Source organism: Hibiscus syriacus, unplaced genomic scaffold (genome assembly GCF_006381635.1).
Source record: "Hibiscus syriacus cultivar Baekdansim isolate YM2019G1 unplaced genomic scaffold, ASM638163v2 tig00110860_pilon, whole genome shotgun sequence".
NCBI classification, from domain to species: domain Eukaryota; kingdom Viridiplantae; phylum Streptophyta; class Magnoliopsida; order Malvales; family Malvaceae; genus Hibiscus; species Hibiscus syriacus.
In genome coordinates, this window is record NW_024062891.1 from 439,136 (window position 1) to 463,671 (window position 24,536).

At 34.5% G+C, this 24,536-nt stretch overlaps 2 protein-coding genes and 1 pseudogene across 3 annotated transcripts; 1 reads left to right on the plus strand and 2 right to left on the minus strand.

Annotated features, from left to right (window-relative positions):
* Window positions 1-13,857: 13,857 nt before the first annotated feature.
* LOC120143653 (DAR GTPase 3, chloroplastic) lies at window positions 13,858-17,256 on the plus strand. Of its 2 annotated transcripts, none has more exons than XM_039157918.1 (9): window positions 13,858-14,066; window positions 14,167-14,295; window positions 14,370-14,486; window positions 14,560-14,703; window positions 14,798-14,884; window positions 15,227-15,342; window positions 15,659-15,840; window positions 16,785-16,842; window positions 17,067-17,256. In XM_039157918.1, exons 1-9 carry the CDS (start codon window positions 13,911-13,913, stop codon window positions 17,188-17,190), a joined length of 1,113 nt encoding a protein of 370 aa, XP_039013849.1. In that variant the 5' UTR covers window positions 13,858-13,910; the 3' UTR covers window positions 17,191-17,256. The 2 variants fall into 2 exon arrangements, with proteins under 2 accessions (XP_039013849.1, XP_039013850.1); XM_039157919.1 differs by having other exon boundaries at window positions 14,560-14,673.
* A 691-nt stretch (window positions 17,257-17,947) lies between these two features.
* LOC120143668 lies at window positions 17,948-18,821 on the minus strand (annotated as a pseudogene).
* A 3,890-nt stretch (window positions 18,822-22,711) lies between these two features.
* On the minus strand, window positions 22,712-24,173 carry LOC120143636. Its single transcript, XM_039157909.1, has 4 exons — window positions 23,937-24,173; window positions 23,750-23,833; window positions 23,563-23,634; window positions 22,712-23,073 (listed from the first exon to the last, which is right to left on the minus strand). The coding sequence occupies exons 1-4, from the start codon at window positions 24,009-24,011 to the stop codon at window positions 22,888-22,890; spliced, it is 417 nt and encodes a 138-aa protein (XP_039013840.1). The 5' UTR covers window positions 24,012-24,173; the 3' UTR covers window positions 22,712-22,887.
* Window positions 24,174-24,536: the final 363 nt, after the last annotated feature.

Genomic DNA, 24,536 nt, shown 5'->3' on the forward strand with positions numbered 1-24,536 from the left:
AGATTTCCTTCCGTTGTTGGGGCTTTGAGCGATGGAGGGTTGTGGTGGCCGTTTTGCTTCGATTGGAGTTTCGTTCGGGTTGTCAGAGAACATAGGTGTTGGGTTCTTTATATTATAGATTATTTTGTGGTGGTTTGGGTAGGAGTGACCACCAAAATATGGTGGCCGATCGGAGTTTATTAGGCTCGAAGAGCCTTGCTTTTGACCATGTGAAGTGGAAGCGATGAAGAATAGAAGAGGGGAAGAGTGGAGAAGAAGAGTAAAGCGTGAGGTTTGTGTGAGTGTCTGCGTCAGGTAAGTTTAGTTTTAGCAAAGTATATTAGGTTTATTTATTTATTTATTTAGTTAAGTTATACAATAAAGTTTTTGGTTAAATTAGGATTTAGTCATTAAAATATTTGGGTAAATTAGAGTTTAGTCACCATGACTTTAGGGGTAAATTATGTCTAGACCTTTCAATTTAGTCGCATTTTACAGAGTAGTCCATAATTTGTTTTAATTTTTAATTAGTATGTTTAATTTTATGTGTATTTAAATTTAGTCCTTATTTTAACATGTATATATATACTTTTTAAATTTATAGTTTAGCATGTTATGATTTTGTTTTTTATACTTAAGTCACATGTGTACATAATATGTCAATATGCATAATTTATTATTTTAATTAAAATATACATATATATTTTTTTGTATGTCACATTGTATGCTATTTTTTAATTTTGTTTAATTAATTTTGACATGACATTTTTTTGCATAATTTGTATGATACCCTCATGTGCATAACTCGACTTATAAATACATAATCGGACTAAGGGTAATACCCTTTTAATTTAAAATTGTCTTGAGCAGCTTGTCTTAACTGATTAGAGAGCCGTTTTGACTATTTTAAATTAAAAGCGTATCCCGGAAGTGAAACAAAAAAAATTGATTCGTCACTTAAAATTTGGGAACGAAAGAAAAGGAAATATTCGTTTATTTAAATTTGTCGAGAAAAGGTTGTTATAGCTTTTAAGATCTGGTCTCGATATTTGTAAATAATCGAACATTCTTTATCTTTCTAAAACAACTTGGTAATTTTAATTTAATTTATTTGAATGCTTTTGAATATTGTAAAATTCATATTTGTTGTTTTATGGGATTAAAAGTCAAATTAAATTTGAATTTGTAAAGTTCATTGCAAAGACGTTAATTAATCGACTAGGTACCGATTTAGGGCGCTGTGGGGGTGCTAATCCTTCCCCACACGTAACTGACTTCCGAACTCGGATTTTGGTAACGCATACCTTAATTTGTTGTTTTAATTAAAATTAATTTTTATTTAAAATAACAAACATTTTTTGGGTGCCCAATCACACCCTAATCAAATATTGGTGGCGACTCTTTGAACCGTATTTTTTCGATCGTAAAGGAAATCCAAAATTTTTTGAAACTAGAGGTTTTTAAATCACATTTATTTTTAAATTAAAAATTAATTGAAAGAGGTAAATTAAAAATTAATGTGGTTTTTAAAATCTCTTTTTTCACCTTTAAGAAAAAATCGTTTCAACAGCTTGGTGACTCTGCTGGGGACTTTTTTTAGAGAGTCAGGCTGATAGTCGATTAATTAATTGTCTTTGCAATTGGAAATTATAAATTCGTTTTAATTTGGTTTTTGATCCCTTGCTTTGTTTTTAATAAGTTTTGTTTGTATTTTGATTTCTTTAATTTAATTCGATTGACAATTAAATAGTTGTACTGATCTGTTTGCTAATAATTTCAGAATAATTGTGTGTTTTGGGAATTGATTTTGAGTGTTTTTATTGTTTTTCGCTTTTCCTCACACACTGCACAGCTGCATTATCATATCATGAGCTAAAACCCCGCTCCGTCCTAATTAAGTAGGAGTGGGAGACTATGCCCTCGTGTGGTTTTCACCTCCGTATGGGATAGTGGATCGCTCCTAGAGCTCACGCCTTATGGTCCTCGTGATGGTAATCACCTCCGCATGGACATAAGGAGGTGTGTTCCCTCGAAATTGAACTCGATCCCCTAAAGCCTTTGATGGGCCAGGATTGAGGGTTCGGCAGCCCAAGGGGGCACCGACAAGGACAATTCGAGAACCTATTACTTTAGAACCGAACCCAGCATATAGTAAACATAGAGCCCGAACTTAGGTCGAGCCTAACCCGAACCTTAAGAGTCCCGTGAGGAGGGTACACAAGGAAAAGCTTTTTGAGTCATTTATTTTCGTTTTTCGAATAAATGCATGCGAACTAGATATCATGCGGTTAGGTTTATTTTTCGAACAAGTATGCGAATTAGATATCATGCGGTTAGGATTTCTTTTTTAATAATAAAACATGGGGGGTAGATATCATGTTGGGTAGAATCTACTAAAACATGATTTGGGTAACCAGCATGTGAGGGTAGGTTTTATTTAATGATTATGATACTTATTATTTTGTTGCTGATATTATGTGTACTAACCCATTTTTGTTCTATGTCTATTTTATTTTGATTTTATTGCATTCGCATCTTCATGTCATCACAATGTGTTAATTCGCAAGTGATTGACTAATAAGAAGGCTGGACATACTGAGACAAGAAATTCTCAACCATGTAGTCAAAATCGGGAGATCCAAAGATGGTCAAATGATCCACGAAGAAGGATATCCGATGAATGAAGAAATCTGAAGCTGATTGAAGACTTCCTTTAAAGCAGTGAAGGCCAAGATATTCCCTCAGAAGATAGATACAGTTATACCAAGGACAAGAAGACCCTTCACAAAGACATGAAGATCACTTCATATTGAAAGTAAAAATAGAGACCTCAAGATTCAATTTAAAGACATCTGGCGTCATCAAAGGTGATAAAGTACGCCGACAACTTTGGGTGCAATATTAGATTCCATGAAGAGTACGGCTCAAGGAAATGAAGAAATGAAGAATCACATTTATATTTTGACTACATGGTGTTCTGAATTCTTGTTGTCTAAATGAAGGTTGTTCTATGGTGGTCACTTTTAGGATTAACACCTTGTGCATTTGCATTTGCATTCTTATTAGCTTCAATTTATTTTTTTTTTTTTGCTATTGTTGCTTTTTGTCCTTTTATTATTTTATTTGTACTAACCTATTTTTTATGTTGTTTTTCTCTTTGTCTGCATTGCATGATCATGACATATTCAAAAGGTGTTGATTTGTGAGTGGTCATCATAATAAAAGGTTTTCATGACGGACAAGGGGTTTCGTGATCAAACAGACTATAACACAGTCAAGAAATGACATCCTGAGAAAGCTTCGAAAATAGTGGAGAGTTGTGCACATAAAGATCATATGTCTGACGAAGAGCACAAGGAGATAAGAGAGATAAAAGAGAAGATGTCCAAGATGATGGATAGAATAGATGCTTTGTCCAAAGGAAATGAGACTTCTACCAAAGAAAAGAAAGAGCTCGATGAAAACAATCTTGAGGTGTCAAATACACAAGGGACTACTTTAGAACCTGCTGATTCTGGCCAAAATGAGAAATCACGCATAATCATTGTTCGTATCAACAAGTTGCTTGGAAATGCCAAGGAAATAGTGGCAACTATAGAAGTTCAGAAGGATTAAAAGAAGACATGCAGTCAAAACTCGATGGTGTTTGATAGACTACTCCCAACATCAGGGAAAATAAAACTGGAAACTCCAGTTCAACCCAAGTTGAGAGGTGACTCTCGTTGTGATTCCATCCCAATATCATCATATAAGGAATTGTATGATGAACTGTTAGAAGCCTGAGAAGTGGCCCCGCATTATGTGAAACCTTTGCAGCCTCCATATCCAAGTTGGTATGACGTCAACGTTCGTTGTGAATATCATGCTGGGATTCAAGGACATTCTATTGAGAATTGTTCTACCTTCAAACGTCGAGTCCAACTTCTACTAGATCATGGAGTATTGGAGTTCGAATTGAAAGGATAACCTAGTTTGGTAACAGATTATCCTGTTGGGTTCGAACCAAAAGTGACCAAAGGTAAGAGTATTAGTGAGGACATCCAAGAAGAAGATTGTTTGCCAAAGTACGGAGCTCAGATTCGTCATTTAAGAAATGAAAATGATAAATTGAGTAGAGAGATGGAAACCATACGAGATGATTTTCAAAGGATCAGTCAAGCTTTTAAATTTGCTGGTATAAGAAATGTCCCAGATGAGTGCATAACAGGAGTCGCTAAACTAAAGAATGACGCTGAACAGTGGAGAAGGAATTGTAAGGTGCAAGAAGATCGAGCTGAGAAGTTTTCTCATGATTTACAAATTGAAGAAAAAAGACGCAATATAGCTGTTGATAATTTGGGAAGATATCAGGCCGAAATTTAGACGTTGAACAGATCCATTGCCAATATGGAAATTTCATATCAACGCCACAAGTGGGAGAATAACGCTGAGCTAGAAGCCGTTAGAGCCAAGAACGAGAAGTTGATAAAGATTATGGATGATTGTAGTGATCTTATACAAGAGCTTCATAACCATAATGACTTTCTTACAAGGAAGATTCAACAGCAGTGTGTACAACTCCGAGAATTGGCACTCAAGATAGAGAAAAGAGACAACATCATGAAAGAAGCTATGACCCAAGCAAGCGATGTGGCTCACAAATGGGTTGGTTTAGCTGGCTTTGCAATAGAATTGAATCAGATTGACAACTCGACCCCCGAGCATGAGTGGAAATTAAATTGGCTTTTGAAGGAGATAGAAAAGTTCGGAGTGAAAACTGTCCATTATATGAAAAGTTTGTTTGATGTATCGAGACCTTTTTGTTCAATGAAAGTTGTTTTAAGATGGTCACTCTGGAATGACACCTTTTGTATTTGCATTTGGCATTTGCATTTGCATTACATGTATTTATTTAAGCATTTTACATGCATTAATTTATAAAAACACAGAAATAATTTATGGAAGGTTATGTGACAGTAATAACAAGATCATCCATTCATACTACTTCCTCATCGTCATGAATAAGCAAATGGAAACAATAGAGCAATCTCATAAGGGATCACAAGATCAGTTGCAAGAGCAGTTAGTCGGGTCACAACAAGATACGGGGAATCAAGCATCGGGTTCTTTGCAAGGCGTATCGAATCAAATGATCTAGGTTCTGGTACCACAGGCTGCTAGTAAAGAGAAAATAGAGGATAAAGGAAATCAATCTCATTAGACTGGTACATTAAGAGTGATAATTTGCCATGGAGCGTCTAACTCAGACCTAGGGATGAGCCTCGTCAATTTTGAGCAATTTGAAGACAAATTCAGGTGGTTGAATGAAGTCATTGAAGATATGAAGATTGTTAATGCCCCTCACAAGGAGTTAGAAGCTAGAGAACTTAGTTTGGTCCCTGATTTGGTCATCCCACATGAATTTAGGGTGCCTAATTTTGAGAAATATGATGGCACTAGTTGTCCCATATCTGAAGATGTTTTGTAGAAAGATGGAAGGGTACCTAAATAATGACAACCTGTTGATTCATTACTTCCATGATAGTCTTGTTGGGCCAGCTGTACTATGGTATAACCGTTTAAACAAATAACAGATCAAGACATGGGTCAACCTAGCTGATGCTTTTCTGGGGCAATATCAATATGTTAAAGGCTTAGCCCCAAACGCATGACCTTCAAAGGATAAGAATGAAGCTACCTGAGAGCTTTAAAGAATATGCCCTAAGATGGAGAGGAGTGGTAGCACAAGTTCAACCTATTTTGTTAGAAGAAGAAATATCATATATGTTTCACGATTCTCTTCCAGCTCCTTTCTTTGAGTTAATGCTGGGAAAGTTGATGAATAACTTCAAGGATCTTATGACAACTAGGGAGTTAATTGAGGATGCGATCAGCAAAGGAAACTTGAAAGACACTTCTAAAAACCCAACCGATCAAAAGGAACAAACTGCTGAGGTGAATGAATATTACGTCCAGAGCTCTCAAAGCCGTAAAAGAAAAGGGGTAGCAGGTTACTCGAGGCGTCCAAAGAAAGTCCCAAGATCAAAAAATGCTTTGAAATTGTTTCAAACTCCTATCTCATATCTGTATCCCTATTTGATTGAAGGTCAATATCTCACACCGAGGCCAATGAAAGTGCAACCAGACCCTTCTGCTCATAGCTATGATAAATATAGTGTCTGTGATTTTCACTTGGGGGCATTGGGACATTCTACGGGAAACTGTAGACTGCTGTTAAAGGAGATAGAGATGCTTGTGGCAAATGGGACGTTAACAGAGGAATTGGTGGAAGTGGATGACGAGCTCGAGGGGGCATCAAGAGCATATGTAACATCCGTTTGAGTTAAGTACCATGACATTAAATGGGTAATGGGGCATCCTAGGTAGAAAGAGATCATTTCATTCTATCATGAAGCTTTATTCCATTTGCAACATCATGTTTGAACTTGTTTTTCATCCTTTCTCAGTTTTTTATAATGTTTAAATAAATTCATGTTACTTGGGATGGTGGTTGAATCAAATTTGCAACTTGATATTCTTTGAATATCAACTGAATTAAAAACTCTGTAAATGGTCAGAGTTATTGTTCTTTGACAAAGTGACATGAGAAACTGATAAAACAAGGACCCTAGACCTTACCCCCAGAATATACAATCGAACATTATACCCTTTCTTGTAGGATATAACCTTATTCTATCATAAGGAGAAAACAAGAGGTTTGGTATTCAGGTATGTATAGGAGCGGACAACATGGGGCATCTTTTGTGTATGATGTTACAAAACCAACTAGATTTCACTTTTTTTGATAATGTTCAAGGATGATTATGATCTTTACAGATGGAATAGTCGAGTAGGTGAATCTAGTTTAGGTCAGTTGCTTGGAAATTGAACTCTAACGATGAGATTTTCTAACTTTCAACAACACCTAGACTATGACAGGTTCTTCTTGACAAGCTTAAGAAATTGGATCCATATACGTAAATTATAATATTATATGTATACAATAAAGCTTGAGTTGTCCCTCTAGAGCAATTGGTTAAACGCCACGACTTTATGGACATAATTCAGCTAGCCTAATAAAGGTGATTATATTATATGTATACAATAAAGCTGAGATATCGCTAAAGCAATTGGTTATAGAGAAACTCGAAAGCCCTGCTTTATGAATAGATTATATTCAAACCATGACCTTGATCGGGTACTTGGCAATTTAGTGTATGCTCCACTGTGATTGTCAAGTCAAAGACTTTGTGATGAGATGAACCCTTCAGCTAGCCCGATAGAGGCAAATTACAATAAAGCTGATTTTTGCTAACCAGATAATGGCAAATTAAATCAATTTTATGAATAAGGAGTTTCGGTAAAAATAGACTAAGGGAGTTAAGTAACACCTGTTATAGTCAATATCACACGGCACTCAGGAATTTCATTTTTTAGACTGATATTTCTGCACTACCTTTGTTAGAGGAGTCTACGAGGCTTGAACAAATGGAAGATTTCAGACAACTGAATAGAAGTGTTCTAGAAAGTCTAGTAATTGATTATGCAAGTTGCGTCATTTTGTCCGTATCCGATTAAAATACCAAGCCAAAAAAGGGTCATGTTAAAAGTTCACGAAGACTGAGAAAGAAATGAAATTTTGGTGGCCGAAACCTTAAAAAAAGGAAAGCCAACCTGAAGCCAACTCATCAATTTCGACACTTGTCAAAGAGTTATAACTCTGAAAACATTAAAAAGAGCTATAGATTCTTTTGATATTCTTAAACTCATGTTTATGATTTTTAATTGCTTGAATTAAGGGGTAATTTTTTATAAATTCTTTCATTATTTGATCCCTAATAAGAGAAGAGGAAAGTTATAACTCTGAAAACATTAAAAAGAGCTATAGATTCTTTTTGATATTCTTTAAACTCATGTTTATGATTTGATTTAATTGTGAGCTTGAATTAAGGGGCAATTTTTTATAAAATTCTTTCATTATTTGATCCCTAAAATAAGAGAAAGAGGAAAACATTTTCAAACAGGACAGTCTCAAATGTCAAAGGTCCTTGAAGCTGGAAAGATTCATTCTGCCTCTGTCGTAGAAAAAAAATAAATGATGCCAGAATAGTGAAGCATTTCACAGTATTGAAAGCAAGTGGTCCGAGAGATTATAAAGACTAAAGAATACAACTTGTAGTATTTCCTTGTTAGTAACCCGCCAAGAAGAAGATGGTCTCATTATTCGGAAGGGGCATTATCCCAGCTTGTATAAAAATGCAAGACATTTTGTTAAAAGAGTTGACCACTTCTTAAGTGTTTGTGGAGACATGATGTGAAGCCCTCGAGCTATTTGATAATACTGTTGTTTAGTGACACCAGATTGAGACTATTCAAGTTATGATATGTTGGGTACAAAGAAATCCATGAGTACCCACTTTGGGGCATGATCCAGATCATGTTGGGATGACAAGATTTAAACCAAGAAGATATTGAGAATGGGTCTCACAACTTGAAGTGTCAGAGGCAAACCGTGAATTTGAGCAGAGCTTAAGTTGTAGAGGAAGCCAACCGAGCATCAATCAATGGCAGAGTCCTTAAAGAACAACTCAGAAATCGTAATTGAGCCAAGGATAAAAATGGGGCAACACAGTGATATTTCTGATCATAGCAAGAAGTTGAGAGAGAAAGCAATTTCTCCAAAATGAAGATAGAAAACGAAGACAACAAGAAGATAGAAGAAGATCAGAAGGATCTTAAAAAATGCAAGTTGGAAATTATGAGTTGTTATACGGATATCTAAAGCAAATCCCGGAGAGGAATGATCAAGTAGAAGAAGACTAAGTTCGCCATTTTGAAGTCAAGTGAAGATGGAATTGACATTTATGCATTCATGAGAACATCATTTGCATAAAAGAAAATGCATTACACTGATACATTTCATTGCATTCGTGTTTCATGCATAAACACATGATTTCGACAGATCTTCCAGTGAAAAGAGAAGATGCAGGATGTTAAAATCCCGACAATTGAAAGGTAGAAGTTAAACATCAAATACGGGGAATCATGTTTAGAGAGACAGAACCTGAGGAACGCAGGGGTCAATCCACAGAGGAAGCATTGCTTTGAAGCGGGGCACGTAGACCGACCATTAAGTCATTTTTATGAAGTGAAATGAGAAAGATTTCTCATTAAAATATGAAATTTGAGATTTTGAAAAATAAGTAAGGTTTCTTACCCAGTAAACAATTTAAGTCCTTCGAGCCATCAGTAAGTCTTTCGGGCATGATGCTTAAATCCTTAGGGCCATCAATAAGTCTTTCGAGCATGATGATTAAATCATTCGGAAAATTTGTAAGCCTTCATGGAAGAGTAGTGAAGCAAACCCATCAGTAAGTCTTTCGAGCATGATGATTAAATCCTTCGGGTAATTTGTAAGCCTTCACCGAAGAGTAGTGAAGCAAATCCATCAGTAAGTCTTTCGAGCATGATGATGAAATCCTTCGGATCATTTGTAAGTCTTTTGAGCAAGATGATAAGTCCTTCGGGCCATTTTAAGCCTTCTTGGAAGAGTGTTGGAGAAGCCATCAGATGTGGGAGGAAAGCGAAGGTTCTCGAGTACAAAGAAACGGATCAATTGATTAAAAGGAAATGCGCACGAGGAGTCATTAACCAATTTAAGATCCCAGGAAAAGAGAGGTTCAGATGGCAGCCGAGTCTAAGAAGATTCTCATATCTAGTTGTTGCGAGACAAGCTCCCACAAGAGAAATGGATTCTCAAAGATTCTCTTAAATTCTATTTTTTTTTAGTATAATGTTTTTCAAATCTTCAAGCATACATTAATGAGGGGCAACGTTTGATTTTCAGGTTTAACCTTTGAAGTTGAGCCTTCATGGAAGAATAGTGAAGCATAATCACACCAGAAGATTGTTCGAGTTCTACTCCCTGAAAGCAAGAGGGAGCGAACCCGTAGGCAGAAGATTGTTCGAGTTCTACTCCCTGAAGCAAGAGAGTGAACCCGTAGGCGGAAGATTGTTCGAGTTCTACCCCCTGAACCTAGAGGGAGCGAACTTGTAAGCAGAAGATTATTCGAGTTCTACTCCCTGAAGCAATAGGGAGCGAACCCATTTTTAGAAGATTGTTCGAGTTCCTTAATCCCTGAGAAATAGGGAGTGGACCCGTCATTTGAAGATTTTTCAAGTCTCATTTATCCCGACGTAACAGCGAGTGGTTTAATCTTTTGAAGTTTTCATGACCGGACAAATTTGATCATCTTTTAATCTTTGCTCTATTCCCGTTATACGACAATGAGCAAAGAGGGGCAGCTGTAGATGTTCGATTTGTCCGGGGCTAAGTCGGAGCAGACTCGAAGCAATGGCAGGCCTAAAGAAAAACCCAACCCGTTGAAGGCCCAGTTCAAGCCTAATGACCCAGCATTGTTATCATCCAAGCTTCCAGTCCGTGAAGTCCTGGAAAACTGAAAATGGTTATCAGGAGTTAAAAAACATTGTAAATGGAGTGAGGGGCAGTTTTTATTGATTAAGAACGAGGAAAGAGGGAGGAAAAAAAAGACACACAAGGAACAGAGAGAACACAAGAGCAAGAACTAGAGGATAGTTTTTTTTTTGTAAAATATTTCTTGGTCACAGAATCAAAAGGATCAAACGATTGTACAAAGAGTGTTCGAAAATCAAAGGAAAGAGCCCCACTTTTCATTGAACCAAAGCAATATACAGAATCAAACGGGTATATTTTAGTTTCCATTTTCCATTACTTTCATAATATTCTGATGTGTGCATTTTTTTTGAATTAAAATCAAATTAAAATCATAAAAGAATAGTAGTATGTTTACCTTAGTGATTGAAGCCATTTCCAGTGATGGGAGGTTAAAGGATACGTCCTTAGGGCTATTATAAACTTGTTAGTTTAACATTCTTGGGTCGATTTAGGAGATTATCTTTAGAAAGAGTAATCTAGAAAAACGTTTAAGAATTAGAAATGGAACCTTGCCCATAGAAGTAAAAAACCCAAACAAAAATTTACCTTTCTTCTTCGTCGATAGATTTCCTTCCGTTGTTAGGGCTTTGAGCGATGGAGGGTTGTGGTGGCCGTTTTGCTTCGGTTGGAGTTTCGTTCGGGTTGTCATAGAACATAGGTGTTGGGTTCTTTATATTAAGGATTATTTTGTGGTGGTTTGGGTAGGAGTGGCCACCAAAATATGGTGGCCGGCCAGAGTTTATTAGGCTCGAAGAGCCTTGCTTTTGACCATGTGAAGTGGAAGCGATGAAGAATAGAAGAGGGGAAGAGTTGGAGAAGAAGAGTAAAGCGTGAGGTTTGTGTGAGTGCTTGTCTGCGTCAGGTAAGTTTAGTTTTAGCAAAGTATATTAGCTTTATTTATTTATTTAAGTTATACAATAAAGTTTTTGGTTAAATTAGGATTTAGTCATTAAAATATTTGGGTAAATTAGAGTTTAGTCACCATGACTTTAGGGGTAAATTATGTCTAGACCTTTCAATTTAGTCGCATTTTACAGAGCAATCCATAATTTGTTTTAATTTTTAATTAGTATGTTTAATTTTATGTGTATTTAAATTTAGTCCTTATTTTAACATGTATATATATACTTTTTAAATTTATAGTTTAGCATGTTATGATTTTGTTTTTTATATTTAGGTCACATGTGTACATAATATGTCAATATGCATAATTTATGATTTTTAATTAAATATACGTATATATTTTTTGTATGTCACATTGTATGTTTTTTTTAATTTTGTTTAATTAATTTTGACATGACATTTTTTTGCATAATTTGTATGATACCCTCATGTGCATAACTCGACTTATAAATACATAATCGGACTAAGGGTAATACCCTTTTAATTTAAAATTGTCTTGAGCGGCTAATCTTAACTGATTAGAGAGTCGATTTGACTATTTTAAATTAAAAGCGTATCCCGGAAGTGAAACAAAAAAAATTGATTCGTCACTTAAAATTTGGGAACGAAAGAAAAGGAAATATTCGTTTATTTAAATTTGTCGAGAAAAGGTTGTTATAGCTTTTAAGATCTGGTCTCGATATTTATAAATAATCGAACATTCTTTATCTTTCTAAAATAACTTGGTAATTTTAATTTAATTTATTTGGATGCTTTTGAATATTGTAAAATTCATATTTGTTGTTTTATGGGATTAAAAGTCAAATTAAATTTGAATTTGTAAAGTTCATTGCAAAGACGTTAATTAATCGACTAGGTACCGATTTAGGGCGTTGTGGGGGTGCTAATCCTTCCCCGCACGTAACCGACTTCCGAACTCGGATTTTGGTAACGCAGACCTTAATTTGTTGTTTTAATTAAAATTAATTTTTTATTAAAATAACAAACATTTTTTGGGTACCCAATCACACCCTAATCAAAGATTGGTGGCGACTCTTTGAACCGTATATTTTCGATCGTAAAGGAAATCCAAAATTTTTCGAAACGACAGGTTTTTAAATCACATTTATTTTTAAATTAAAAATCAATTGAAAGGGTAAATTAAAAATTAATGTGGTTTTTAAAATCTCATTTTTTTCACCTTTAAGAAAAAATCGTTTCGACAGATACTATTATATAAATATCGATACTTATAATTTCGAAACCTATTACTTTAGGTAAATTAACAATGTACACGATAATATGTTGATAATATTGAAATCAATTTAAGTAATTAACCTATTTCGTTATCGTCGGATTTCTAAGGCCCTATCAACTTTAATCATGCGCTACTTGTTATGTTATTATGGTTGATAATGTTTCCAGTAATTAACCTATTTTGTTATCGTTGGACTTCTAAGGCTCCATCAACTTAAACTTTCGTAACATTTTAGGCGCTACCTAATATTTTGATAATATTGATAACAAATTAAGTAATTAACCTCTTTTGTTATCGTCGGATTTCTAAGGGCCCATCGGCTTTAAAAATGTGCTATCTATTACGTTAAATAAATGCTACATGTTATGTTATTATGGTTGATAATGTTTCCAGTAATTAATCGATTATGTTAAAGTCAATTTTTTTACGCATTTTATATAAAAAAATGATATTGCCGGTTATTACAATTATTATTACCAACACAAATTATATTTTCGGTGAAACATATAATATTTACGGTAACACTTTTAATCGATCAGTTATTTAATCATTCACGCTATTTTTTAAGCCGTATTTTAACTTCCTCAAAAGAACCTCCCGATGTACGAATTACTTCATTCCCGCACCATAAAACATTAAAACTCAATGGGATTATTAAAACAAACTATTTAGCCTATAGGAGAGTATCTAGATTCCATAAGAAATTCGGTCTTAATTAACCCAACAACTAGTCCAAGATTCCCCCGATATTAAGCTGATATGATTGCATCTTACTGACACAAACAATCAAACAATATTAGTTTATATTTGGTACTGTACTTAAAAGCAAATTACTAGTAATAATTAGTCACAAGGGCCTTTCTCTTTCTTCATGGTGGGGTACTTGGTAAAACAATACTGGCTTGAGGAATCAGCAGTAGGGCAGGTGACACTGGAGGTCACGTGGTGAAGTAGATGAGAGGTAGATGGTATATTTTGTGAAACAGCGGTGGAGCCCGTGAAGGTTGCGGAGAAGGAGCTGCCATGGAATGACGGTCCGATGGTCATTATCATTTTTTCCCCATAAAACTGAAACATAAACAGCAGCATGGGTAGAAGATATCAAAAACTTTCTAAACCGTAGGGAGAAATTAGTGTGAGGAATGTGAAAAATCTTGGCCCAATATATTACGGTCCGATTTGGGCTGTTTTATGGGCCACAACTTTGTTTCAGGTATCATTATCTAAAATACAAAAAAAAATTAAAATTAAAATTCACACTTGCAGTTCTACAATTCATCCTTCATTATCTAAAAAGAACTCGAACCAAAGAGCAACTGTTTTGAGATTACACCGATGGCTTTACAGCTATCAGGACGGTGGTTACTGCCGTGCTCGAATATCGCTCACTTCACTCAATGCCGAGTCTCTCCAGACCCGAACCCCAAATTTTCTCAAACGAAAGCTCTCTCAGCCGCAGCTTCTCTCTCCTCGCCTCCACCAACCATCCAGGCAAGCTTATTTTTGTCCCCTAAACATAGCCCATGTTTTCATTTTTTTGGGGTATCACTTAAATTATTTGTAGACTTTACTCCCCGACTAAACGTGACAGATTGTGGGAGGTAAAACACCAACATGGCGTGAAAATGGGAGTGTCAATGACTCGGTCGAAGATGAAATTGATTGGGTAGAAATAGATTCTGATCTTCAGTACTGGACCAGGGCACTTCGTCCAGTGCAGGTATAAAGCTGGTGCCTTTGATAGCTGTTTTATCTTCATTGCTAAGTTTTTAACGAGCTCTAAAAATGGTGCAGTGGTATCCTGGGCATATTGCAAAAACAGAAAAAGAACTGAAAGAACAACTCAAGTTAATGGATGTGGTCATAGAAGTACGGGATGCTAGAATTCCTTTATCTACTACGCACCCTCAGGTTATCTTTTTACACTATTCGGTTATCTCATGTTTAGCTGAATCTCTATATGCTGAGTTTGCTATGTGCACAGATGGATTTATGGCTTGGTAATCGAAAGAGGATTTTAGTTTTAAACCGAGAGGACATGATATCCAGTGCAGATAGGAATGCTTGGGGAATGTATTTCTCAAGTCAGGGAACCAAGGTTGTCTTCTCAAATGGGAAGCTTGGAATGGTATTTGAATTAGGACTTCTTTATTTTGACCTTTTACTTTTTGTGGTTCGAAGATTGTTTCAGTAAGTTACTTATCTGAATTTTGTAAATGCAGGGGACGATGAAGCTAGGTCGATTGGCAAAGTCTTTAGCAGAAGGAGTAAATGTTAAACGTAGAGCGAAAGGTCTCCTTCCTCGTCCGGTGGGTTTCACTGCATTTGTTTGCATGCCTGTATCTTCATTCTTGAGTTGTGTCTTAGCTTCTTTGGTTCACTGCATATTTTTGCAAGTGTTTTGCTGTTTATTTATATGTGTAAACTTCATTTATCAAAAGATGATTTGGATTGTTTACAATTTTTATGTTGAAAGACCAATTGTGATGAATTTTGAAATTTGAACAATATTGCATTTAGCAGTTATCAAGTTATCAGATATTTACATAATCTGTTTGATGTACATATATATCAAGCAGTATTGAACCCATATTCTAAAGCTTCATACTCAAATGTTAATATAGGTGTTGGTCCTTTTATATTTTTTCCAGGTTCGAGCTGGAATAGTTGGGTATCCAAATGTCGGGAAATCATCTTTGGTCAACCGTTTGCTTAAACGAAGAATGTGTGCAGCTGCTCCTAGACCTGGTGTTACAAGGGAACTGAAGTACGTATTCGGTTGGTTTTGGTTTATTAACTGTCACATAGTGCATTCAAATAGTTTAAAAGCTCTAATGTTGCATTGTGGAATCCAAAGAAGTCCAGAGTTGTGTTGTCATTGACCGTTATTGGGGTTCTTTTACAGTTTTTTGTAGTTAAATTTTTTTTTATTGTATACTATAATTGTTTCCCTTTCGGATAAATATGAATCAAGAGTATCTTTTGTTTTGACAAAACAAAAAATTGAAATTCATTTAAAGCTTGGCATGAAAAAGCATCTTTTGAATTACTCATATTTTTAACCCTTATACATCTTTTGAAAGATGGGTTCGATTTGGGAAAGATCTTGAGTTGCTGGATTCTCCTGGGATACTCCCAATGAGAATTAGTGATCAAGCAGCTGCAATAAAACTTGCTATTTGTGATGACATTGGAGAGAGGTCCTATGACGTTGCTGATGTTGCTGCCATTCTTGTTCAGATGTTAGCAAAGCTTCCAACAGTAGGTACGTACTTATGTATTATGCATAATGGTACTCATTCAGTCATTATTTTCCCTCTCTGTCAAGAAAGCACTTCAGTTTCATAGCTTGGACTTTCATGTCAAATTGAATTTTGCTACACAATTTCAATTTGCATTACATGATATTACAAAGCTATAATCTGAGAGCCCTGTTAACATTGGAATCTTTAAAGTTATTTAAGGACAGCTGATAGTAACTTTTGTGGTATAATTATACTAATATGGATGGTGAAAACAAAGAAATAATAATTTTTGTAGGAAAAAAGTCCTTTCTTTTTCTGTTTTTTGTTTGATCAATATGGTATATTGACCATAGGAACAGGGGACTATAAATAGACATGGGAAGCTGAACTGAAGAAGTTAGAACATAATAGGGATTCAAAACGGGGATAGAGTGTCTCAATAGGCATAATCATGACTCAATAAAATACTCATTTTTCCCTGCTTCTTTTCCAGGAGGAATATAATGGATGCATTTCATTTTTTCCTCTCCCAAAGCATTTTGTGAATAAACTGATTTTTTTCTACCATATATAATGAAGATTTTCAGAAAAAGCTGTAAATATACGTGATTTCCATAAATAAGAGTCTTGAAGTTACTTGCTTCATAGACATCAAACCTTGTATGGGAGCTATGGAAGACTTGCCAAAATTAATTATTTATTCAAACTAATAGAATTAGCTTTGCTCAAAACTGTTGCTTATACTGAGATGTTCAGAGTGCACTACAAACAATTTGGTATATGAAGAGCTTGACATAGAAAGGGAAATTTTCGGTTGATTTGCAATTCTGAATTGCACAAGTCTTGTTCTTTACATATTTCCTTGAGAATCTTTTTTTGTTTACAACAATCTATGACTGGAGTTGAGCTTTCAACTTTTGGCTGAAACTAGCTGCTGCTAATAGATTTTAGTTGTGCTTGCCAGGGATGAAAACTCTTCAAAACCGCTACAAGGTTGATGTGGATGGGCCGAGCGGTAAAATGTATCTCTCGATCTGCTACTTTTTAAAATGAGTTGATCTGTCTAAAAGCACAAGCCAACAAAATAAATAAGCAACCATTGTCATAACAAGCAAAAAAAGCCCGTCTTATGTACACTGAAAAAGGATGTAGTTTAGGAAGCATTCATGGAGTTAAAAACTCATCTAGAGATTTCCATGTACCTGAATTCCAGATTGATTTGGGTGTTGATCATCTGCTTTTTCAGATTTATTGATAAGTTAGCCCTTCGATTGTTCAACGGGGATGTCCACCAAGCAGCCTTCCGTATCCTGTCTGATTTTCGAAAAGGGAAGTTTGGTTGGGTTGCACTGGAGAGACCTCCCAGATAATACTGTTGAATGTTTTTCGCTGGCAAATCTAAAACTGTCTCGGTTCAAGGATACAATAGCCATCAAAAACAGGGATCGGAAGCTTATGACTGATGTTGGGAGAAATAAGGTAACCATACAGAGTACAGCTTAATATTGGTGGAAAAATATAACAGCCTTGATTACACAGATGCTTTCTGAATGACCTAAATTTGCATAGGGACTTGAATCTGTAGATTCATGCAGTGTAAGATTATGTTTCAAAATTTTCCAAACCTTACTGTATTTTATACTCATTCAACATTTCATTATGTATAGAGGTTACATGTAAAATATTCCTCTCTAGAGACGAGAATTCCCTTTATCACTCACTCTATCATCTCTGATAATTGAACTGCAATACGATAAAAAAAACATATGATTTCACTTTAATCTCAAATTAACGTTAAAGAACAGGGAAATGCTAAGGGGGTTAAAGCTATAAGACCAAAATCTTGGAAAATGTATATTGGAAGCACTAATTTTCATGACCACAAAGTCGGCATTTAATATACATGCATTTTGCACAAGGAGACTGCAAAAAGCTAAATTACAAGCTACAGCCAAGAAATAAAGAATAAAATATGGAAAAAAAATCATGCCCTAATGGCATAAAATGATAAAAAAAATTATGCAAAGGAACAAGTTTGATGTTTCTTCAAGAATCATTGCTAAGACTACGTTTGGCACATGAATTAATCATCCAAGTTTTCCAAGACTCAAAACTTAATTGAATTCAAGCATCAAGTGGGACTTTACTGATGCAACGAGGGTTACTTTGAATCTTCATCTTGCAATTGTGGGAGCACACTCTGCATCACTTTTGCTGGGCCAACTCTCTCTAATCCCACAAGCTCGGATAGGCTGCTCAACTCGATGCCCTTCCGCGGATTCCCTTTGCAGCCGAGAACAGTATCTCTGAAATGTATTGATGCTTACTTGAAATCTAAAATCTAGACTAAACAAAAATTTCATCTCCAACCTATTCAACTCAGCTGTGCTTATGCCTTCCACATGTGCATAATATGCATTGTTGAAATACCTGCAAAAGACAACGGAATAAAAAGCTGCAAAACGGAATGTTCTTTTTTTCTAACCAAACTGACACATCTTTGTCGGGAAATTCTTGCTCAAAGGATATCTAAGATCAACCTTTATATACGATCCCACAAAAAAAAATGAAAGTGAGTTCATTATCGGCCATGAGTTGTGAGAATGGTTAATACATGTCATCAATAAATTTTGCTGCTACCATAACACTGGTTAAAAGGAGCCGATGAATATTGCGGGAAGTTAAATGCACATCAGTTTGTTGTTCAAACCTATCCAAGTAAATGTATGCAACAGGAAAGCATGAAGGACTGCACCGAGCATACTTGAAGATGCGATTGATATACTGTCAAATGCTTATGGTGGGAACTCAAGCCATGGAAGACTTTAACGTTTGCTGTCTCTGATTGCATCTCATTTTCCTTGAGATTTCTCAAGGAATGAAGAAGTGTTAAAATCCGTGGAGTTCTGACTGCGCCTTTACCTGATCTTTTGAGTCCTAAAACAAGGTATACATCTGAACCAAAATCCTCTGTGTCGATTGCAAGAGCTTCCATAACTAATCTGAACTGCATAAGATCGACGTTAAAGGGCCCATCAGTCTCAAAACTCAAAAGAGTAATAAAAGCATCATCATCAATATGCAAAAAGATCAACATTAAAGTTCTCCCTGTCGTTTGATTTCCAAGTATCCTATGTTATAAGACTACTTGCATTTCCAGAAAAAGAAAAGTATCAAGTTCAGTTTGCAAATGAAAACCAATAGCTCAGCTCCACATTGATCTTCCTTTTTCTCTACCAAATAAGCTATCAGATTCCGGTAGCATCCGCATTCTTATCCAGCACATGGTACTGATATATTGAAATATATTTAATAATTATGTACAAGCTTTTCAATATTACAAGTTCTCTATCTCTTAGTTCAGCACCCAACAGCCATCCCAAAGAAACAAATTGATTAACCAGACCAAACTACAGAAATCTCAAGAAAACCCCTGAAAATTCAACATATTTTGCTTGCTCAGAAGAACCAAAAAAAGGGGGGGGAGGACGAATTTAAGAAAAATCCATAAAATAAAATCTGATAACAACGCACCCACACCTTCAAAAAAGAAGCTTTTGGGTGCAAATAATCTGAAGGAAAAAAAAGACTCAACGAAACAGAATAAGGAAAAAAGAAGCTTATATAATCTTTTAAAACTACTTGCTAATGGTTTGACTGCAATCTGCTTGTTCCAATTCAGTGCATAACATGATAGAGAAAGAATAAGGTTTCCTTTATTTATTTGTTTATATATATATATATATATATATATATTATTATCACTGTTTGTAGGTTTTATTTGAACCTATGACAAGGTGTGTCCAATTCCAAATACTGGGTAACTTTGCTTAAGCTTTCAAAGAAAAAAGAAGAAAGATACAGTGTGCTTCACGCGTTGTTAGTAAACATTCTGAAGTTCCTTTGGATCTATTAATTGCATCTTTCGACTTTGGCTTAGAAACCCCTCATACATTAGGCAAAAGTGCCCAAATAATAACGTGGGAATTTTTAATTCCCAAAGTAATGTAGTCACTCGATTAATTTTTGATATAGGGTATTTTTTATATGGTTTTGAGATTTCTAGGCGTCTTTAAGGGTGGATCAGATTTCTCGGTGTCTTTGGGTGAATTTAATTGTGGAAATCCCGACGTCTTTAGTATTTAAAAAAAAAGTTGGCATTTTTACACAAATATCACCTTAACAGAAATTAATTACTTGTTAAGTACCGTTTAAGAATATTTTACAAATCTAGCATATTTTAAATAATTTCTATAAAATTATTCCTGCATTAAATTGTACAATACAATTATGTCTACCAATTACTACTTGAGATGTGTTTTTGACCTTTTCAAAATCTTATACGTATAGGATTTTGAAAAATAATTTTGTAGAAAGGTGCGGCACATTCACCGCATAGGATTTTGAAAAATAAATATTAGTTATAAAACTTTTATAAATATTTTTTAAAATCTTATGCGGTACATGTACCGCGTATTTCTGTAAAATTATTTTTAAAATGATAATGATCTGTAATATTTTATAAAATTATTTATATTTTAAATTACTTACCCTCAAAGTTTCCTAGAATATACTACACGTATAGGATTTTGAAAGGGTCAAAAACGCATCAGAAAGTGTCAAGTGGTAATTGGTAGATATAATTGTATTATATAATTTAATGCATGAATAATTTTATAGAAAGTATTTAAAAATATTAGATCCGTAAAATATTCTTAAACAGTGACTAACAAGTAATTAATTTTTATTAAGGTGATATTTGTGTAAAATAGCTAATTTTTTTCATGGAATCTCATTAAAGATATCATCTAACAATGAACACCCCTTGAAGACGTCGAGAGATCCCAAAACTTTATAAAAAAAACACCCTATATATTATCACTGTTTGTAGGTTTTATTTGAACTATGACAAGGTGTGTCCAATTCCAAATACTGGGTAACTTTGCTTAAGCTTTCCAAGAAAAAAGAAGAAAGATACAGTGTGCTTCACGCGTTGTTAGTAAACATTCTGAAGTTCCTTTGGATCTATTAATTGCATCTTTCGACTTTGGCTTAGAAACCCCTCATACATTATACATAATATAAATTCAATAATTAATTAATAATTAAATTAATTACATCCAAATGTTTTTAATAATTTTTTTATCACTAGTATCCGATCTATTGATCATCTAATCCAGATCAAATAGAGGTAAATGAGACCCTTCCAACCAGTTTATTTCATTCACAAATGTCAAAATTTAAACTATCGACCTTACTTAAGAAATCTAATATCTTTTCTATTAGATCAACTGATTGTTTTATATGTGCAGTTTATTCATTTTACATTTTTTAATAAAATAACATTAAATTATGTCGCAAGATTAGTCAGTGTGGGTGAAGTGTGACAATCTTTTTTTATTTTTAATATTTAAAATTATTTTTTATTATGTACCCAAAAGTATAGTTTTTGTTAGGATGTTATTTTTATTTATTTCTTTTTCTCCTTCTAAAAAAATAAAATTGTTTGTTATGTTTTTTTATTTATTTTTTAAAATATTTAAATATTCTCTGTTAGGCCTTTTTGGTATATATTTTGGTAAGATTTTAAGAGAGATAATATATATATATAAGCTCTGTTTTGAAAATCGGACCGGATCGGTCGGTTCAATCGGAACCGTTGTTTAGTCCGATTCAATCTAAACCGGTTGAACCGCTATTAGTGAACTGGCCAGAACCGCTGAACCGTTCGAACCGAACCGGCTGAAAACCAGAAAAAACCGGGAAAAACCAGAAAAAACCGGGATTTTTGTTTTTTTTATAAAAAAAAATTAAACCAAACAACGTCGTTTATTAAACGAGCCAAGTCGAACTCGAGTATTGCTGAGCTCTGCTCGAATTTGAAAACTTTAAAAGTAAGCTCAACTCAACTCAAACTCACAAGCTAAAAATTATCAAGTTCAACTCACACTCGAAATATATTGATTGAACTTGAAACTTGAACTCAAAATTCGAGCTTGATTGAAGTGAAATAATAGTTCACTCAATGCTCACCAAAAGACTCCATGATTTTGAATGTCAAATTACCTCTATTATTTATAGAAGTTAGTTGTGATGCGCTTCTATGTTTCTTAGCAATGTGAGATTGTTTTGTTCTCATATTTTTACTCTTTAGACTTTTGGGATGCTCTTCTATGTTTCTTAGCCATGTGGGATTGTTTTAAAAAAAAAATTAAACCAAACAATATCATTTTGTTATGATTTTTTTAACCCCAAATTTATTTTTTTATTATAGTTATATAATTATATTTATTATTCAATATGTTTTACCTTAAATATTATGTTGTAGTTTATTTGAATCATTTTGTTTCACTTGATTTTATAGTTTTTAACTTATATATGTTATGACTTACTTTGAATATGACTTGTGATAAAAAAATATTTTTTATTAAATATTTTTGGTATTTTTATTTAATTTTTTAAGTAATTATGACATCGTTCGGTTCTTCCGACCGGTCGAACTGATTCGAACGGTTGAACCAATAAACCGATAACATGACCGGTTCGCTAACCGGTCCGATTCTGAAAACCATGTATATAAGAATAGGAGGGCGCGTGTGGGTTATATAAAAATGTTATTCTGTTAGGCCAAGTTTAGAACATTTTAAACTCTTTTTATGAATTTTTTTACATAATCTCAAAATACCATAAGAAACCAAATCATAAAATGCAAATATCAACATAGAACAAATAAATTGAAATATTTAATATATTTATTGAACCATAATATTAATAAATTTGGTTAAAGGATTAATTCAGTAAACATGTTTAGCCCCCACCGCGACCAAGTTATGGTAACTTAACTGCTGAATACTCATTTTGAAGATAAGCTTTTAAGATCAAGTTTTCTAACACTTAAATCCTTGTTATGAAACTAAAACACCAAGTCCTCTATGCAATCAGCATTACCAAACACAAAAGCTCCAAGTTTGGATACAATGGTAACACCACGGACTTGCCAAGATCTTCTAATTCAATGTCAACCAAAACACTGACAAACACCAACTAAGATTCAACTAGATTGAAGCCTATTTACCGGTACGAGCTTTCTTCTTCTTAGGATTAGTTTTTGGCTCGGCACCTGCATCCATCGAAGGAAAGGCCTGAGTAGAAAAATTCACTGCTGTTTCAGTTGATCTTGTCATGTTTGTGACCAAGATCATCTCCTTCATTTTCTTCAGTCCTTCAGAAATTGCACAGGCTCCGTTCTCATACTGCAAAAGAAAAAAAAACGAAATGTTAAAAGTTAACATTAAAAAAGGTTTGATCTTTAGGAAACGCTGCCAGAAATAGCAAACCCCAGATACGTTTAATAATATGCCAAGGAAGCAACACAAAACTATACGTGTGATTGCAATTAATGCATCTAGAGTAAATAAATCCATTTATGCTATCATATCGCTCCTTATACAGAGAAAGATGACATTTTATAACTCAACTGTAAGGCTATAAAATTTTCACATGAAAAAGAACCAAGAAAGGTCTAGCTTCATTGTCCAGAAGAGATCATGGTAATGACAAATCATCACTCCCAAGTATAACAAATCATCAAACAGTCAAATAAATACTCATGAATGTACCATATAAAATGGTAATAGAGTTCTTTGGCAGCCTACTTGAGCTAAAGATAGTTTTAGAGACATAATATGGTAATAGAGTTCTTTGGCAGCCTATTTGAGCTAAAGATAGTTTTAGAGACATACTGCTTCGAGTTTGCCAAGGGCTCGTTCCAACTTGAGAGCTAGCTGGTGGTTTTCATTCATCAAGGATTCAATCTGCAGTCAGACAGGAAAAAAAGTAAAACACTTCATTACACGAACATTTCAAATAATGACCATTACTTCAATCTCCATTTAGGGAGAAAAACAACATAGCAGTTGAAAAAGAAACCTTCTTTTGCGACTCAAAATACAAGTTTCGATATCTGACATCTGCTCCACGAGGGCTTCCAGTTGGGGAAGAACTCCTAGTAGCCTGTTTTAGTCAATGTCAACAAAATATTTTATCAAAATTCACAAGATTCCACCTTTAGGAAGATCATATGATGATCTGCAAAAGGCAAAAGAAGCTTGAATACCTTGAAGTTTAATTCTTCTATAGTCTTTCTTTGTTCATCAATTTGTTGTAAAAGATGGTTGACTTTTTCTTCCATGCTCTCCTGTGTCTGGATTGGCTCTGGTAGTTCCTCGTCTCATCATCAAGTGGCACATCAACATCCTTTTCACCTTCACTCAGAGTTATCTCTTCGATTATACGTTCAATTTCCTTGTCCTGGGAAGGAGAAACTGCATTTTGAATACGTTGGGATCTCCTAACCACAGAAAGAGCGGTGTGTTTATTTGCCTTTGTAAGTGAAGACAAATCTGCAGAATTCGACTGTGTTTTGACATTTTCAGGTAAAGGATTCGAGCATTCAGGTTGCTTTTCCACTCCTCCAGTAGGGTCTTTAGCCTCAAGCTTAGATTAGAATTGCACAATTAAAATGAGACAAAATCTAATTATCTATGTCATTGCAAAAGAATTTCAGTTTCAAAAGCTAAATTTCATTTCGATTTGCATAAACATAGGATCAAGTAAAGCACAGGGAAGAAAAATTACAAATAACATAAAATGCAGAATTGAACATAAATCACATACACCAGTTGTCCAAATTCAACATGCAACTGGCTTGACCAAT

Coding starts and splice junctions, on each gene's coding strand:
- LOC120143653 (XM_039157918.1), top strand. CDS start 13,911: ATGGCTTTACAGCTATCAGGACGGTGGTTACTGCCGTGCTCGAATATC. Junction 14,067..14,166: donor CGCCTCCACCAACCATCCAG/GCAAGCTTATTT, acceptor TAAACGTGACAG/ATTGTGGGAGGTAAAACACC. Junction 14,487..14,559: donor TATCTACTACGCACCCTCAG/GTTATCTTTTTA, acceptor CTATGTGCACAG/ATGGATTTATGGCTTGGTAA.
- LOC120143636 (XM_039157909.1), bottom strand. CDS start 24,011: ATGGAAGAAAAAGTCAACCATCTTTTACAACAAATTGATGAACAAAGA. Junction 23,635..23,749: donor ATTTTGAGTCGCAAAAGAAG/GTTTCTTTTTCA, acceptor GTCTGACTGCAG/ATTGAATCCTTGATGAATGA. Junction 23,074..23,562: donor CCCTTGGCAAACTCGAAGCA/GTATGTCTCTAA, acceptor TTTCTTTTGCAG/TATGAGAACGGAGCCTGTGC.